Raw genomic sequence first — 18,698 nt, forward strand, 5'->3', positions numbered from 1 at the left:
GGCCCAGCACTCCAGAGTAAAGAGGAACACAAAGAAGGAGGCACCCAGTCAGCTCCTGCAGAGAACCGGCTGCTTGTACCAGACATACAATGCAAAAGTTTGGCAAGAGCTAAGACAATACCTAAGGAAGGGGCTTGATATCCAGCCAGCACACAGCTAAGGGTGCCAGGGTGCTCTATCTTATTTTATTTTATTTTATTTTTGAGATGGAATTTTGCCTCTGTTGCCCAGGCTGGAGTGCAGTGGCACAATCCCAGCTCACTGTAAACTCTGCCTCCCAGGTTCAAGCAATTCTCCTGCCTCGGCCTACCGAGTAGCTGGGACCACAAGCACGGACCAAGTAACTGGGACTACAGGCACACACCACCGGCTAATTTTTTGTATTTTTTAGTAGAGATGGGGTTTCACCTTGTTTGCCAGGGTGGTCTCAAACTCCTGACCTCAAGTGATCTGCCCACCTCAGCCTTCCAAAGTGCTGGGATTACAGGGGTGAGCCACCACGCCCAGGCTGGTGCTCCATCTTCAAAAGTGTTAATATCATTAAAGACAAAGGCAGACTGAAGAACTATTCCAGGTTAAAGGAGACTTAAGAGACATGACAACTAGGCCGGGCACGGTGGCTCATGCCTGTAATCTCGGCACTTTGGGAGGCTGAGGCCAGCGGATCACGAGGTCAGGAGATCGAGACCATCCTGGCTAACACGGCAAAACCCCGTCTCTACTATAAAATACAAAAAATTAGCCAGGTGTGGTGGCGGGCACCTGTAGTCCCAGCTACTTGGGAGGCTGAGGCAGGAGAATGGTGTGAACCCAGAAGGCGGAGCTTGCAGTGAGCCGAGATGGCGCCACTGCACTCCAGCCTGGGCGACAGAGCGAGAGTCCGTCTCAGAAAAAAAAAAAAAAAAAAGGTGACATGACAACTAAATGCAAAGCATGAGCCTGAATTGGGAAATAAAATAGCAATAATGAAAATCAAAACAATTGGCAAATCTGAATATGGGCTGTGAATCAGATAAGAATATCACGTCAAGGTTAAATTTCCCAATTTTTTTTCTTATGAATTATGAATTTTACTAAGTGATTACATAAAGACATATAAGTGTTAATTGTAGTGCTGCTTATTGTAGCAAAATATTAGAAACCATCTACATATATTAAAATAAGAACCAAGTTAATAATTTACAGTATAGATATATTAAGCAATATTATATGCTCAGTAAAGTTATATATCACAGAAGGAATCTATATTTACCTGAAGAAACTGTTCTCAAAATGTTAAAAATCAGATTAAAAATAATATAATTCTTTTTGTAGATAACAATTATGTGTACACATATAGAGAAAGAACTCTATGGTCATTTTTAATGCTTTTTTTTTCCCCAACGGTCATCCATTAACGTTTAATTTAAAGTGAAAGATAAAATTAAAAAAATACATTTGGATTTTTAGCCCAGACCTCCCCTTTGAGCCACAGATTATGTTTGTGATATCTTCCCTTGTATGTTTTACAGGCATTTCCAAGTTAATGTGGCCCATGTTGCACACAATAAGTCTGCCCCAATCCAGTGCTTCCACGTCAGTAAACCACAACTCTGCTATTTCCAAATGAGTCAACTGAGGGTCAGTTTTGCACCTGTCACACCCACAGCCCAACCCTATTCTCCATCTAATTTATAACCAAGCTCTATTTCCAACACAGATTCCCACACAGACTGAACACCTCTGTGTCTCTTCATCTTAAATGCATTACCTCATTCCAGGTCCCATACCTCTTGCGTGACTTCCGGCAACACTTCTGTGCTCTCGCCATCTTTTCATCCTTATTATTAGCCAGGGAAAGCTTTTGACACACCAGTGACCTTCCATTGCTCCTAGGGTATGTTAAATATTCTGTTATGATTTAGAGAGAACTGACTAATCTGGTAGTCTGGTCCCTGCCTTTACCATAGCGTCATATTGTAGCTTGTTTTTTGTTTTTTTTTTGTTTTTTGTTTTTTTGAGATGGAGTCTCACTCTTGTCACCCAGGCTGGAGTGCAATGGTGCGATCTTGCCTCACTGCAACCTCCGCCTCCTGATTCAAGCGCTTCTCCTGTCTCAGCCTCCCGAGTAGCTAGGATCACAGGTGCCCACTACCACACCCAGTTAAAATTTTCCAATTTTTAAATGAGATTATGTTCAGGAACTATCCTTTATTTTATAGGAGATGCACACCGAAGGAGTGTGGGATACAATATCTCTTTACATATTCTCAAATGGTTCCGAAAATTATATATATTTATTTATATCCTATATATATGCACACACACACACACACGTTATATATACATTGCTGGGTATGGCAGCTCATGCCTATAATCCCAGCACTTCAGGAGGCCAAGGCAGGCAGATCACTTGAAGTCAGGAGTTCAAGATCAGCCTGGCCAACATGGTGAAATCCTATCTCTACTAAAAATACAAAAATTAGCTGGGCGTGGTGGCACATGCCTGTAATCCCAGCTACTTGGGTGGCTGAGGCATGAGAATCCCTTGAACCCGGGAGTTGGAGATTGCAGTGAGCCGAGATCGTGCCACTGCATTCCAGCCTGGTGACAAAGCAAAACTCTGTTTCAAAAACAAACAAACAAAACGCCAGGCGCGGTGGCTCATGCCTGTAATCCCAGCATTTTGGGAGGCCAAGGCAGGTGGATCACCTGACCAACATCGTGAAACCCCGTCTTTACCAAAAATACAAAAAAAATTAGCTGGGTGTGGTGGCAGGCGCCTGTAATCCCAGCTACTCGGGAGGCTGAGGCAGGAGAATCACTTGAACCCGGGAGGCAGAGGTTGCAGTGAGCCGAGATTGCGCCATTGCACTCCAACCTGGGCAACAAGAGTGAAACTCCGTCTCAAAAAAAAAAAAAAGATGTATCTATCTATCTCTTTCTCTCTCTACACACACACACACACACACACACACACACAGAGGCATTTGTGTGGGAGGTAGGAAGAAGGAATGAGAGAGAATAATAAAACAAATGGGACAAAATAATTGGTAAGTCTGGGTAAAGAGTATTTGGGAATTCTTTATACTATTCTTACACGTTTGAAATTATGTTGAAAAGGCTACAAAACTTCAAAATGCCCCAAACCAATCTTTTCTCCCAAACTTGATGATCTTTCAGTGTTCCTTACATCAATAAAGTACACCACAATCCATCGAGCTGAACAAGTCAGAAACCTAGGAATCATCGTTAATGCCTCCCTCTCCTTCAACCATAAATAAAATCCATTATAGAATCCAGTCTAAAGTCTTCCCCCTTCTCACAATCTCAGACTCCAGGTTCTGGTTCTCCCTAGTTCAGGCAACCAGCACATTTTATCTTAATTACTATATTTACTCCGAATTTTGTCTTCCCACATTCACTCTGCTCCCGGCTCCAAACCATTCTCTACTGTAGCCAGAATTTGCTTATTTTCCATAAGCAAATTTGGTCATGTCACACACACCACCCCCATCCCCAAGGGTTTCCAATGACTTCTCACTTCTCTAAGGATTAAAATCCTTCCTCTGGCCTACAAGAATGGAATGATCCTATCCCTGCCAGTCACATTCAGTTCCTGGAAACCATGCTCTCTTCCACTCCAGAGCCTTTTCACATTCTCTGGAATGTTCTCCCTATTCTTTACCCCCTTTCAGATTCTCAGGGGCCATTCAGTCTGGTCCAATTTCCTCCCCATAAACAGAAAGAATATAGCATTTATTCTGCTTTCCCTGTACCTCAATGTAATAAAATTTTACTTTTGAGACTATTCAATTCTATTATAAATAAAGATGAATACATTTGTAAAATGTAGATGAAATGTTCAAAGATATTTTAAGTATAGATAAGGAACTAGTTTTAAAAGTTTGTTAAACATATAATTGATAGAAGATGTTAAATAAAGGTAAGCAGTTAATAGCACACGTACATTAAACATAGAAAGGGATGGAAAAAACAAGATACCTAATATTTATGAGGCACCTATGTATTAAATATTCATGATACACTAAATATACTAAGTACTAAATATTCATGACAGAGTAAATATGCATGACACTAAACAACAAGAGTCAATGAACACATGAGCACAATATTCATGAGTCCTTAATTCAGCTACCCATTGGTGATGTCCAGTCTGGCCCATGTGTCCTCTGCCCAAGGAACACAAAGCCCATGGCTATCATCAGGCTTGTGGCAAGCTACAGCTGTGGCAGGCTTCCTTGTCCCATGTCTAATAGAGCAAGTGTGTGGCACTGGCCTATGTCTGTGTGGGCCTCTTTGTTCAAACCTCAGCTCTCGTCCTGGTGACCACACTATCAGCAGAGAAGGCTAAGGCAGTAGAGAGAGGACATATGAAATGTATATACTGCAGTATTCAGGGAGTGTGGTCCTTCTTCCCTGTTTGCATCCTATCCTAAGTGTTTTAACTCATCCTCTTTCCTCTTGCTTCTCACTAAAAATTGATTTAACAAATCACATAATTTGGGCATTCTAAGTTGTTCTGTAAGCTTTCTGTTCTGTGACCCCTAGGCTAGTTTTGTATGGCATGTACTTAGAGGCTACCATTGGATCAAGGTAATTTCCCACACAGCACTCAGGGTAACCAAATAATAAAGGGAAATTTATTTTTAAAACAGCATTCCAGCTAATAAATAGAGAAGTCATGATAGAGAGATAACTAGATATTAAGTATCTTGTGGTAGAACTACACACCACCTATAAAGTATACCAAAAAAAAAAATCAAACCTGAATGCAATCAATCCTCTAGATCTATCAATTTATAACGAATACAGAGGACAAAGAGAAACTTGTTAATATCATGGAGCTCCAAATTGTAGGAGACTTTATAGGACAAATACTCTGGTTTCTCCAACAAATAAATTGCAAGGAAGATATAATGAGATGGAGAAGGAGCCTATACATTAAGAAAAAAAATCTGGTCATATATACCTGAAAAAGAAAAAAAACAACAACAATATAAAGGGATATCAACCAATTACAAAGTATGGCCTTTAGATGGATCCTAACTAGAACAAATAAAACTGTAAAATAAAAATAAAAAACATTTATGAGACAATCAGGAATGTTCACATTGATTTGATGATATGGAATCCTGTGACGACAATAGTGCTGTGATGGCTGTGCCATGATTACATTTTTAAAAGGGAGTGGACTTACAGAAATACATACTGATATATGTATAGCTGGGATAACATGATGTTTGGAATTTGTTTCAAATAATTGGCAGTGGTGGGGAGCGTTTAGAGATGAATCAACATTGGCCGTAAGTTGATGACAGCAGGGGCTGGATGATGGGTACATGAAAGATTATTGTTATTGTATATATCTGAGATTTTCTATAATCAATCCTTCTGTTTGAAGAGAAAGAAAAAAGCAAGAGAAGAGTGTAGAACTTTCAGTGATTAGAGAAGAGCTCTGAATGGTGTGGTACATAGATATGAGATCTAGAACTGCTACAGCCATTTTCTACCATGAGACTAGACAGCCTGAGAATGAAATTCACACATGAACAAGGGCACAGCTAAAAGAATCATAGAGAAATGAAGCTACAGCCTTGATCAAATCAAAACCAAAGCCCATCCCACTTTAGGACTTTTTCAGAAATAATAAATCCTCTTTACTATTAGCCAATTTGAGGTGGATTTTGTGTTACTACAAGTGAGGACAGCGTAACTGATACAATCTCCCATTTACTTTCAACCTAGTCATGCTTCTGTCTCTACATTCCCCTCAAAATGTTCTCAGCAAAATCATCAATAACTTCCTTGTTGCTGAATCTAATGGATCTTTTTGAGAGTCCTCGATTAATCTTTCTCAGCTACACCTCATATTCCTTCATCCTCAATGTTCTCTTCCTTAGTCTTCTGAGCCGCCACATTCCCTTAGTTTTCTTTCTAATTACCCTATGCCTAGCTCCTTTGCTGGCTCGCCTGTCTTGGGTTCTTTCTTTCTCCATACTCTCCCTCAAAGTGACTGGCAGTCAGCTGGGTGGGGTGGCTCACGCAGGTAATCCCAACACTTTGGGAAGCCGAGGCAGGAAAAGTGCTTGAATCCAGGAGTTCAAGACCAGCTTGGGCAACACAGTGAGACCCCATCTCTACCAAACATTTTCAAAAAAGTTAGCCAGGCATGTAGTCCCAGCTACTCAAAAGGCTGAGGCAGGAGGATCACCTGAGCCCAGAAATTTGAAGCTGCAATGAGCTTTGATCACATGACTGCACTCAGCCTGGGTGACAGTGAGACCTTAAAAAAAATGTGACTAGGCCGGGCACAGTGACTCACGCCTGTAATCCCAGCACTTTGGGAGGCCGCGGGGGGCGGATCACAAGGTCGGGAGATCAAGACCATCCTGGCTAACACGGTGAAACCCTGTCTCTACTAAAAATACAAAAAATTAGCTGGGCGTGGTGGTGGGTGCCTGTAGTCCCAGCTACTCAGGAGGCTGAGGCAGGAGAATGGCGAGAACCCGGTGGCAGGGCCGAGATCGCGCCACTGCACTCCAGCCTGGGCGACAGGGCGAGACTCCGTCTCAAAAGAAAAAAAAAAAATGTGACTAGTGACTGGTAGTCACCTACTTTTTAAATTTTAATTACCACTTATAGCTCTCATCCCTGAGGTCTTCTAAGCTCCATACATGAATTTCCATGGGCCTAATGCACACACCACCATTTTATATGTTCCTCAAACTCAACATGGTTCTTCCCCCGGCCCCTTAAACACACACACACTGGCCCTCTTCCATTGTTCCCTTTCTCACAAAATAGAATCAATCTTAACACTTCCCAAGATCTCATCTTTTCTTCCACATATCCAATCAATCATCAAGCCTTATCCTTTACATTCATCCACTTCTTTCCATATCCACCACTACCATCCACATTCAAGATGCCATCATCTCTCACCTGAAACATAATAACTTCCCACTGGTTTCCTCCTTCATAACTCTTGGCCCTCCTCCAACTGCTTCCAAGACATCTTTTTAAAAATTGTGGTAAAATATACATTACATAAACTTTACTATTTTAACCATTTTTAAGTGTATTCCAAGAGATTTTCTAAAAACAAATCTTCTGATGATTTCATCTTGCTTAAAACAGAAACTGATTGGCTCAGAGTCCAGGTGGGAAGAAGACTTCTCACAAGATCTACTCTTTTATACGTTTGAGTTTTGAATCTGTACCTGTATACTTATTTTAAAAAACTTTTTAACTGTTAATAAATTTTCAAGAACCTATATAATAAAGAACTCTATCATCTATTTTTTAAAGGATAACAGAAAATATTTCTGCTGTTTCAAAATCTGTTATGAGACAAAATTCTATAAAACATGTAAATTAGAAAATAAGTTTACATGGTCAACAATCTATTTTAACATCATCATCAACCAGGCACGAAGGCTCACGCCTGTAATCCCAGCACTTTGGGAGGCCGAGGCAGGCAGATAACTTGACCCCAAAGTTTGAGATCAGCCAGGCCAACACGGCAAAGCCCCAATCTCTACTGAAAATCCAGAAGACTGTAACTCAGAGGTTAAGATACAAATTTCAGTATCACAAAGGCTTAGACTCTAATTTTGTTTCCACCTCTTACAAGTCGTATGATCAAGGGCAAGTTAGTTAACTCCTCTAAATCTGTCTCATTGTTTATTTTTAAAAGGGTGAACTATCATATAATATTTCCTAAACTCTTATTTTCAAATTGAATATTTGTGAAATCAGTATGTCTTATAATTAATTTGTACTTCAATGTACAAAAAAAAAAAAACCTTTTTAGATCACAATAGTGTGTCTTATAATATTTATAGCAGTGATTCTCAACCTGGGCTCCTTTTGTTCCCCAGGAGTCACCTGGAGATGTCTGGGGACATTTTGAGTTGTCACAACTGGGGTAGGAGTAGGGGTAGAGGTAGGGAGCACTACTGGCATTAAGTGGGTAGAGGCCACAGATGCCGCTAAAATCCTAGAATGCACAGGACAGCCCCCAACAACAAAGAATTATCTGGCCAATAGTTCTGCAGTTGAGAAACCCTGTTTTACAGTCTTAGAAAAAATAAAATAGTATCTACTTAATAGGCTCATTCTCAGAATTAAAATAAATAACGCATATAAAATGCTTACAAGAATAATTAGCACAAAGTACATGTTTAATACACTTAATAGTATTTTTTCTTTTATTTAATCTAATGTGCTTAGAATAATTTAACTACTAAATAAATACCAAATTCCTTCACCTCACCCTTCACATAATTCTGTCCGTTTGTCTTTCAAGCTGGCTCTCTCACTGCTTCATTACATAAACCTCATCCCATCAATCTGGTCTATGTTGTTTCATTAGCACTACCTGGGTTTCACAACTCCATGTCTACACACAAACGATTTCCTCCATCTACCATGCCTACTTTCAATTCAGCCTATAGCTTAAGTACCACCTCCACTAGAGAGGTCTTCCTTCACAGACCACTGACGAGGCTGGAAATGGCCTCTCCCCTGCCACCCCACCACATCCTACCACCACCAGTCTCCCTCTGAATGTCATATTTCCAATTATATGACTCTTAGCTTATTTCTGAACTCTACTGTGGTTATACATTTATCATACCTCCCCTACTAAAGCATAAACTCTTAAAAGAAAGGCATAGCTTAAACATATAGGATTTGACACTGTTGAATCAGACCATTCTCCTTGAAACTTTCTCCCTCCAGGGCTTCAGTGTTACTACACTTTCTTCTCTGTCAATGGCATCGCAATTCAGCCTGTCAGTCACCAAATCTCAAAATCTTAGGTAACTCATCCTTCTTAAAACCTCAGGCGACCTCACCCTCTTACACATTCCCTTTTCATTCAAACCATTTCCCATGTACCCACTTAGAAATACTAGAGATTAAATCACTGCAACATTTTTTCTATCTTTTGCCTCCTTTCCATTTTTTGACTTCTACCCATAGAGAACAGTAGTTACAAGTACAGGCTGAAGTCAAATTCCCTGGGTTCAGATCCCAGCTCCATTAGTTGGATAACTCTGGAAGAGTTCCTAAGCCCCTGGGCCTCACTTTCCTCATCAGTAAAATTGGAATAAGTAACCATTCCACCTCAAAAGGCTGTCATGAGGATTTAAATGATACAGTATGTGTAAAGTGCTTGACACACAGTGTAAGAGCTCAATAAGTATTAGCAGCTTTATTTCTTTATTTTTTGAGATACAGTCTTGCTCTGTTGCCCAGGCTGGAACGCAATGGCATCATCTCGGCTCACTGCAACCTCCTGGGTTCAAGTGATTCTCCTGCCTCAGCCTCCTGAGTAGCTGGGATTACAGGCACTCATCACCACGCCCAGCTAATTTTTATATTTTTAGTAGAGACGGGGTTTCACCATGTTGGTCACGCTGGTCTCGAACTTCTGACCTCAGGTGATCCACCCGCCTCGGTCTCCCAAAGTGCTGGGATTACAGGCGTGAGCCACCATGCCCAACCTATATTAGCAGCTTTATTATCATATCCCCCCTACTTCAAGACCTCATGAACTTTTCTTTTCTTATTGGTAAATTTTCTGTTGACTACAAAGTCAAAGACACCGGACCTCATCTTTTGCCGAGACTCCTGCAATAATGTCCCAAACTGGCCCCTCTGCTACGGGTCTCTCTTAACCACAATGCTACCCACTGCTCTCAACAATCTTCATATATGCACAAGAGTCAGACCTTATATAGGACTTTGAAAGCAAGATTTGTTAAGATAGACAAAGAAATGTAACAAGGTATATTTATAATAGGAAATATTTTATATCACTAAAGTAAATGGGATAAAAAGGAGAATAATAGTTGAGAAGATTGAAGTGATAAACTGACACCAGGAAGTGGGCCTTGAATTCCAAATTCAAGAGTTTAGTAAGAGTGTCACAAGAGGTTTTGCATCTACCATTTCCCCCAAAGGATTTAAGGGAACAGAACATTTAAAGAAAATTCTGTAAAATCTTTGCTTAAATGGGTTAAGCTCTTCAAATATAGAAAAGGCACAAATAGTTGAACTACTTCCTCCTTTGCAATTTGGATTATCTATTTAGTGTTTCAAATTCATCTATAAAAACATATTCTTCATTTAATCAAACCTGTATCTGCATTCTTCCACAAAATAAACTATTAAAATTTGGGCCATTTGTAATACTTTTGTAATACTACTGTAAAGAGAAGAAAATGATTCAAGGCTCCTAAGACTTCAAATTAAGTAAATATTCCATATCTGCTTTCTAGGTATTACAACATCAGTGTTTTTTTTTTTTAAGTTCAATTACTTCATTCTATGCTCACAATTTATTTCTAGCTATCATTTCAAATGACTTTTAGAACATATGGTTATAAAATTGACTACTTTTTCAGTACATCAAAAGTTAGAAAGTTTCTAATAGAAAACACCAAATCAGTGCCTGAAGACCCTGTAAGTCATTGTTAAAGGGGTGATTTAGTAAATCATACTTGAAAGCTGGGCTAATTTTTTGAATAACTGAATATAATTAGGTAATACCTTTGAAATATGCTATTAACCTTTCCTGCATAAGAGTTTCTGCAGCAAATAAAGAATATTTACATCAAAAAAATTCCTAATTTTTTTCTATTCACTCCATATAAATTTATGTTTTGAAAGACTGTTGATAAAGAATAAACAAAATGCACAAACATAACATTCTTAATAATGTATTAATATATTGTTACTAAATCACCCAAGGTCTTCTAAACTTGTTTTTCATCCCGTTTGAATATGGTCTTTTCATCCATTCCAACTGCTGCCAAGGCAAATGTAATAGCCAACAATATCATCTATCTGAAACTGAATTAAGATTTGTACAATTTTTAAAGAAAAAATATTAGACTTCAATACGTACTATGTGCACATTTTTCACACCTGCAGATAAAACGGTTACTCTGCAGAATGGTATAGAGTAATAAGCAAAGACTTCAGAGTCAGACATGCAGAATACATCATCTGCCAGATGTTTAATCTTGTGCAAATTAATCTGTGAGCCAGTTACCTTATCTGCAAAATGAGAACAGTATCTACAGGGTTGCTGCAGGAATAAATGAAGTAACATATTCAGAGTGCTGGGTATCTAACAGGAGTGTTCTACCTCCACCAATACCTTATTACCCTTTGGAGTCAGATCTCAAATCAAAACTCATTTCTGCCACTTACTAACACTGTGATAGTAGGAAAGTTAACCTCTCTATGCACTGATTTCCTCCTATTTTTAAATGGGGAACACACTACCTACATCAGAGAGTTGTTATGAATCTCTAATATACAACTTAATGCAAAGCATCCAGCAGAGTGCCTGGTAGACATCAGATTCCACTGATACTAGATTCCCTTCATTTCTTCTTCAGGTGTGTTCAATAAGTTCAAGTGGTCTAGAATCTACCAGCCTGCCTGACACATATCCAGAAAGCAGGCCATTTTCTAGTTGGAAGCTTTTGTGTATGCACGGCAAAATTTTGATATCTGTATCCTATAAGTATCCTCTCAGTTCCAGATGGAAAGAAAATATCTCTCTTATTCCCTTTGCCTTCCACTTCATACATACTTTTCCACATAGGTGACTATGTAAATTTCCCACTTTCCATGTTTTCTAAGCACTTAAATAGCCTTGATTTGCCATCCAAATAGATACCAGCTTCAGTGTGCTGCTTAAGTTAAAACCAAAATACATCTATTATTCTCACTGCTTATATCAGTGGTGCCAGAATGTTTTTATAAAAAGGCAGTAACACTTTGTGTTTCTTCCTATGAGTTATGCTAGACATTTAATTTCAAAGAGATGTTTAAAATTTAAATTATTTGAAAAGGATTATATTTATTCCTGATGCCAGCTTAATATTAAAGCATGAAAATTCAAGTAAAATTAAGGCTGCCATAAACATAAAATCACATCAATGTGAAGTTTCCCCAAAAACAAATTCAAATAATTTTCCAAACACTGAGATTAATCTGCTATTTAACCAGGATGTGTAAGTCCTGAAAATACTCAGTTGTGTAAGTTTAAGCAGTAAAACTGAACTAAACCATTTACCAAAACATTACGTAGTCCTAAAATTGGAAATGTCACCCTCCCCCCGAAAAACCCTATATTTAACATGTGGAAATTTGTGAGTACTAAGGAACTTTTCAACAAATATTTCATATATCTAAACTTCATTAACTAGGGAATAGAAATCTTGTAAAATTACTCTTAAAAGTTACCAAATTACAGAAGCATCGTCCAATGAAAAGCAGCTCTCTAATTTTTTTAGCATTTCACAACATGGGCTCCTAAAGCAACACTAAAGAATCACAACGGGAGGCCCTTTTCCTGTTATTTTGCAAAGACTGGGTTATGGAGGGAGTGTTTAACTGCTACTGTACTACACAATTTCTGTGTCAACAGCACACGCCTTCAAAAAACTCATCTATTAAAAAATTCCCCAAAGTAGGGAGTCTTTGTTTCTTTTAATTTATGAAGCCAAAATACATTTGGAAAAAAGAATATGCCTCACTGATAATATGAAATGAAAACAGCACCCTACAGTCAGAAAACTGAACACGGTTTTAAATAACTGATTTAATAAGAACTTAACATGTGTGCAGAAGGCTGATACAGCCTTAAAGAATGACAACAAAAATTAATACTGCACTTGACACAGGCCACCTTCCATCCAACGGAGCCTGAAGAGCAGCCATCATTACAAATGTCAAAATCAATATAGTACTATGCACCATCCACCTTCTTGCAATAATAAAGAAACCAACTCAGATTTCTTGGTGGTGTAATCACAATTATGACTGAGGCAGAAATGTACGCAGCACCATGAAGAAAATACCACAAATTAAAACCACTCTATGTAAAAACATAAAATTGCTCACTGAGAGGTGGGGAGGGACATTTTGCCATCCAATAAAAGGAATCTGGCCAAATCCCACCTGACCATTCACGTGCCCTTCATTGAAGACCAAATCTGCTTTCCTTATTTCTCCTTTCTTTCTCTTCCTAGCCTCCCATCATCTCCCTGAACCTGTACGAGAAGACAGGCACGGGGAGGGATTCGACAATCGGGAACAAAAACCGAGATGTGGACCACATCAGGAGGAAGTGGGGAGGGAAGGGGTGACACCACTAACCTGTCCCAAAGGCTTTGGCCACCAGCCAGGCCAGATTGCAGGCGATTTTGGCCCTGGAGAAATCATAGTGGTCAAAAGGCTTGATGGCTGGAACAATGAACGTCTTTCTCATCTCCCTGGGGTCTGCAGCATCCCCCATCTTTCACAGCGGCTCCTCGGGATGTCCCGGCCCTAACCTTCACATGGCGTGGCCTCGCCACCACGGGGGTCGGGAGGGAGGGAGAAGCAAGCTCAAACCATCGGGGCCCGGGCGATGTCTACCCGGGCGCCGACGGGGGAGAAGCTCAGCTGTCCGCGCCGCGCGCCTGCCGCCTCCCGCGGGAGCCGCCGCCGCCGCTCCCGGGCATAGGAATGTGGCGGCGCCGTCTCCGTCCGTCCGTCCGTCCGCCCGTCCGTCCGCGCAAGGTCCGCCCCGTGCCCGCGCCCCTCCGAGCCACCCGCCCCGCGAGCCCGCGTGTGAGCGAGGCCGCCTCCCCTTTGTCTCGGTTTAGTCACACGGGCTTGGGGGAGGGTGGAGGCTGAAAGGGCCCGGAATTTTAAGGGGGGGGGGCGGGGGGAGCCTTCAACAATCACGTTGTGGAAAATGTCCCCGCCATCGCGATGCCCGCACGCCCTTGCCTCCCTCTCCCCTTCCCTCGGAGCGGGGAGACCCCTCAGGCCCCGGTTGGGCGGAGGGACGAACAGGACGAGGTGGGGAAGCGCGCGGCGAGGTGGCCCACCCAGCGCAGCCCGGCCCGGGCCCGCGGGAGACGCAGCAGCGGAAAACGTCAAAATCACTGCGGCTCACAGGCCACCGCCGGCCCGTCCCCTCCTCCGTGCTCCCTCCCGTCGCCGTCTCCTCCTTCCCCTGCCGCCGTCGCCGCTGCCGTCTCCCGGCTCTTCCTTCCTTGCTGACGGCGAAGGTGGTGGCCTGGGAGAGGCCGCGAATCCCAAGCTCTCAGTTCCTGTCTTATCAGTGATGTCCTTGTAATTTTTTCCTGCCCCTCTTTCTGCAGCTCGCTGGGTCGTTCCCCCTCAGCCGCCGCCGCCGCCGCCGCTGCGGTTTTCCGGCTGCGGCACTGGATGAAGGAGCAGATGCGGGGACTGAGCATGCGCCCTCGGGCGGCTCCGACCCCCGCCCCCGCCCCCGCCCAGCTTGCCTCTGGTCTCCCGCCCACTGAGCATGCCCAACCTCGCTCCCCGCCCGCGCCCGGGATTCGGGGCGGCTGCCTTTTAATCATCGCTCTGGAGTACTCGCTTGAGTGGACATCCTCCACGTCCCTGGCTTTTGGCTGCTGCTGCCTGCACTGCTGAAAGAGGAAAAGGAAGGAAGGGAGGAGGGAGAGGCCTGGCAATAGCTTTCATATTCTACTTACACAGTGCTTCATCGAAAAGAGTTGATATTTATTTAAAATGTTCATTATGTGACACACACTTTGCAGCGAACTTGACCTGCACTATCTCATTTAGCCCTCACAATAATCCTGAGAGGTAGACGTCATTGCTGATTGTCCACGAAAGAGAGGTGGAGTTGATTAGGTCATACATGGAACTTAACCAGGATTGAGGATCTGTGGGGGCTCCAAACCTGTGTTAATTTCATGATATCGAGATATTTTCTTAACTCAGTGCTCTCCACTTAAATTTTATCTCTGAGAGGGCACACATCCATCAATGCCTCCCCATTTGCTCAGAAAAGAGCATAAATTCTTTCACAAAACAAGCTAATGCCCTTTGTGATCTGTCATCTACAGGCCTTTATAGCTTCATTTTGTCAGAACTGCTCTCTATTTTCTTCAATGAGCATGCCTTCTCAGATCTCTACCTCCTTGCTCAGGGTGGTTCCTCTGTCCACCCAGCTTACTCCTACTGCACCTTCAAACTCCACAGTAGTCACTTCCTCCATGAAGCCTTCCCTGACAGCTGCTGACAACTTTCCAGTCAGGGCTGTCACACAGGTGCCTCCCCTGTTGTTCCCGGAGCACCCTGTTCTTATTTCTCTCGTAGCATCTGTCACATCGCGTGGCAATAATCAGTTACTTGTCTGTTTTTCCTATTGATGACATGATGACAGGGTATATCTCCAGCACCTGTACAGTGCCCAGCCCCATAGTATAATTGCTCAATTAATGGACTACATGTGAATATTATCAAAGTTAACACATACTGAGCTTACTTAAATCACTGGCTCCTCACGTCTCATTTTAATACATTATCTAGTTTTATTTTTAAATGATTGTTGTTGTTATTATTATTATTATTATTATTGAGACAGTCACCCAGGCTGAAGAGTGGTAGCAAGATCTCAGCTCAGTGCAATCTTCACCTCTAAGGCTCAAGCGATTCTCCTGCCTCAGCCTCCTGAGTAGCTGGGACTACAGGCGTGCACCACCACGCCCAGTTGATTTTTTGTATTTTTAGTAGAGACGGGGTTTCACCATGTTGGCCCGGCTGGTCTCGAACTCCTGACCTCAGGTGATCCGCCAACCTCAACCTTCCAAAGCGCTGGGATTACAGGTGTGAGCCACCGCGCCCAGCCTATTATTATTATTTTTTGAGACAGGGTCTTGCTTTGTTGCCCTGGCTGGAATGCAGTGGCAAAATCACAGCTCACTGCAGTCTCAACCTCCCAGGCTCAAGCAATCCTCCCACCTCAGCCTCCCATATAGCTGGGACTACAGGCACACACCACATCCAGCTAATTTTGTTTATTTTTTGTAGAGATGAGGTCTCCCTATGTTGCCCAGGCTGGTCTCAAACTCCTGGACTCAAGGGATCTTCCCATCTCAGCCTCCCAAAGTGCTGGCATTATCTAATTTTAATCTTTATAAAATCCTGTATTATCTTCATTATACAGATGAGAAAACTAAGGCTCAGAAAAAATAATTACTCTTATTTTGCACAACTAGTAAAGGCAGAGGGCAGCTCCATCAAAAGGCAGGTCCCTTTGTTTCTGTTTAATCCCTGTAAACACTCCTCCTTAAACCTAGTAGGACACAACAGATAAGGCTTGCTAACAATGTGGGATATGAAAAGAATGTGAGAATAATAATATGCCACAGGGTGGTTGATGTAATTTTTCCAATAATTTAATTAATATTAATAGGGTTTTTCTCATGGGCAAGGAAGGCCCTTTGCTGTATCACATGGAGAATAATAAAATTACCATATAGATAACAGCTCACAAAGCATGTTCATATGATAACTAATTTCCATATCTATTTTATGAAGTAGGAATTATTATTGTCTTCCAATTCTAGATGCAGGACTGAGAATTGCAAAGATTAAGTGGCATGGCCAAGATTTCATGGTTGATTCATATCTGAGTCTGGCTTCAAATTCAAGCACAGGTCTTCTGGCTCCACTCCTCTGGCACTTTTCCCTGTGCCTGCCCTCTTTCCGCATTATGGAGGCTAACATGTACATAAATAAATTTATGACACAATGTAAAAGTGATAAGTGCTGTAAGAGATATAAAGTGCAGTCAGGGGCCAAGCACAATGGCTCATGCCTGTAATCCCAGCATTTTGGGAGGCTGAGGCAGGTGGATGACTTGCGGTCAGGAGTTCAAGACCAGCCTGGGCAACATAGCAAACACCTGTCTCTACTAAAAGTACAAAAATTAGCCAGGCCTGGTGGCACACACCTGTAATCCCAGCTACTCAGGAGGCTGAGGCATGAGAATTGCTTGAGCCCAGGAGACAGAGATTGCAGTGAGCCAAGATCACACCACTGCACTCCAGCCTGGGCAACATAGCAAGATTCTGTCTCAAAAAAGAAAACAAAAACAAAAACAAAAACAAAAAACAAACTAGTCGGGCGCGGTGGCTCACGCTTGTAATCCCAGCACTTTGGGAGGCCGAGGCGGGGGGATCACGAGGTCAGGAGATCGAGGCCACGGTGAAACCCCGTCTCTACTAAAAACGCAAAAAATTAGCCGGGCATGGTGGCGGGCGCCTGTAGTCCCAGCTACTCGGAGAGGCTGAGGCAGGAGAATGGCGTGAACCCGGGAGGCAGAGCTTGCAGTGAGCCGAGAGTGCGCCACTGCACTCCAGCCTGGGCGAAAAAAAAAAAAAAAAACAAACTAAAAAAAGCTTGCAGGCAGACCATATATTGTGAGGTTTCTCTTGGAAACTGTTGAAATATCTTCGAAATTAATTTGACTGAATAGACACATAAACATGTTAGGTTGAAGAGAGATACTGAAACATTTTACCAGTCATTATAATAATCTGCAAGCCAATACAAGATTCTCAGGGCCAGAAATCATGCCTAATCACCTTGATGTTGCATGTGACCTAGCACAGTAGTTTGCTCTCAATGGGTGCTGGGTAAATACTTATTGGATTTCATTGAAAACTATTTCAACCTAAATGAACAAGACAAGGAAGAGAAGGAAACAAAGTAAGTTGCTGCAACTTGTCCCTTGATTCAATGGTGATGCATTTAGTAGAGATGGCATTACTAGAACCCCAACTGGGAAGGAGTGCGTTTAGGAATGGGAAAAAACAAAATGCCTAAACAATGAGCAGCTTTTACTTTCAGAGAGGCTGTGAAACAACTTGGGGTCATAGTAGGAGGCTATTATTAAGAGGGAAACACCCTGAGTACAAAGAAGAAGGATACATTTTCAGGCAGACAGACACTCTAATAGGGTGTTCTTTGTGTCACCTTCAGAATGATCCTTTTAAAACCTGGAAATCTCTGCAGAATATCACTGTCAAAAAGAAATGCTCTCCACTTCCCCTTAAGATATCTGACTTTGTTCAAAACAAAACCCAATGGTTCTCTGGACCTGCTTGTCCAACTGCACAGCTATCCGTCTACTTTTTATCTCCAGGCCTAGGGGCTCAGTTCATTGAGCAACAGTTGCCCTTATTCCCACACAGACAGCCCTCCTTCTGTCTGTTTTAAACGTGTTTCTCTCTTTTCTCCTGGAGAATTCAAAATGCCAGCCAGACTTCCTTCCATATGGCGATCCTCTGTTTCTCTGTCTGATAGATTCGTAAGTTCATTCATTCATTCATCAGCCAGTATTGATAGAGCCCCTGGGTGCTGAGGATGCGATGTTAAACAGACAGCTGAAGAAGCAAAGTTTTGGTAAGAAAACTTGGAAACCCTATGGCCTGAGCAGCCCAGCTCTCCTTCATTGTCATGTCCTTATCGCCGTAAGTTAGAAGTCTTGTGATTTCACCTATAGAAGTCTTCAGTGTGTCCCCTCAGAAGCAAAGAGTACTAAACCAGCAAGCACTACAAGTAAGACTTCACATTATTTTCTTAAATAGAAGGCATATACACATGTACCATCATTCACTTTCAATTAGTTACACTAATAGCAGCTAACAGTTATTGGCACTCTCTATGTAGCAGTCCCAATCCTATAGTAACTTATTTAATCCCCAACACAGCCCCTATTATCATCCTCATTTGGTGGCTGGAGAAACCAGGGGCAGAAGACTTAATTTTAAGTGGTGAAGACCTTACGTTCCTTTGAAACTCAAGGGACTAGAATAAGTAAACTTCAAATCAACCAG

General features: G+C 42.0%; 1 protein-coding gene across 5 annotated transcripts in view; it reads right to left on the reverse strand.

Annotated features, from left to right (window-relative positions):
• CAMSAP2 (calmodulin regulated spectrin associated protein family member 2) overlaps positions 1-14,271 on the reverse strand; it is a 123,933-nt gene extending 109,662 nt beyond the window's left edge. For 4 of the 5 annotated variants that reach the window (XM_032137632.2, XM_032137629.2, XM_032137631.2 and 1 more), the window contains exon 1: positions 13,186-14,271. In XM_032137632.2, coding sequence (XP_031993523.1) covers positions 13,186-13,324 — 139 coding nt within the window. In that variant the 5' untranslated portion in view covers positions 13,325-14,271. Of the gene's footprint in view, positions 1-1,769; positions 2,201-13,185 lie in introns of those variants that run through there. The other variant, XM_032137630.3, reaches the window with a different exon arrangement.
• Positions 14,272-18,698: the final 4,427 nt, after the last annotated feature.

The sequence above is a fragment of the Hylobates moloch genome, unplaced genomic scaffold (genome assembly GCF_009828535.3).
Source record: "Hylobates moloch isolate HMO894 unplaced genomic scaffold, HMol_V3 SCAFFOLD_18, whole genome shotgun sequence".
NCBI lineage: Eukaryota > Metazoa > Chordata > Mammalia > Primates > Hylobatidae > Hylobates > Hylobates moloch.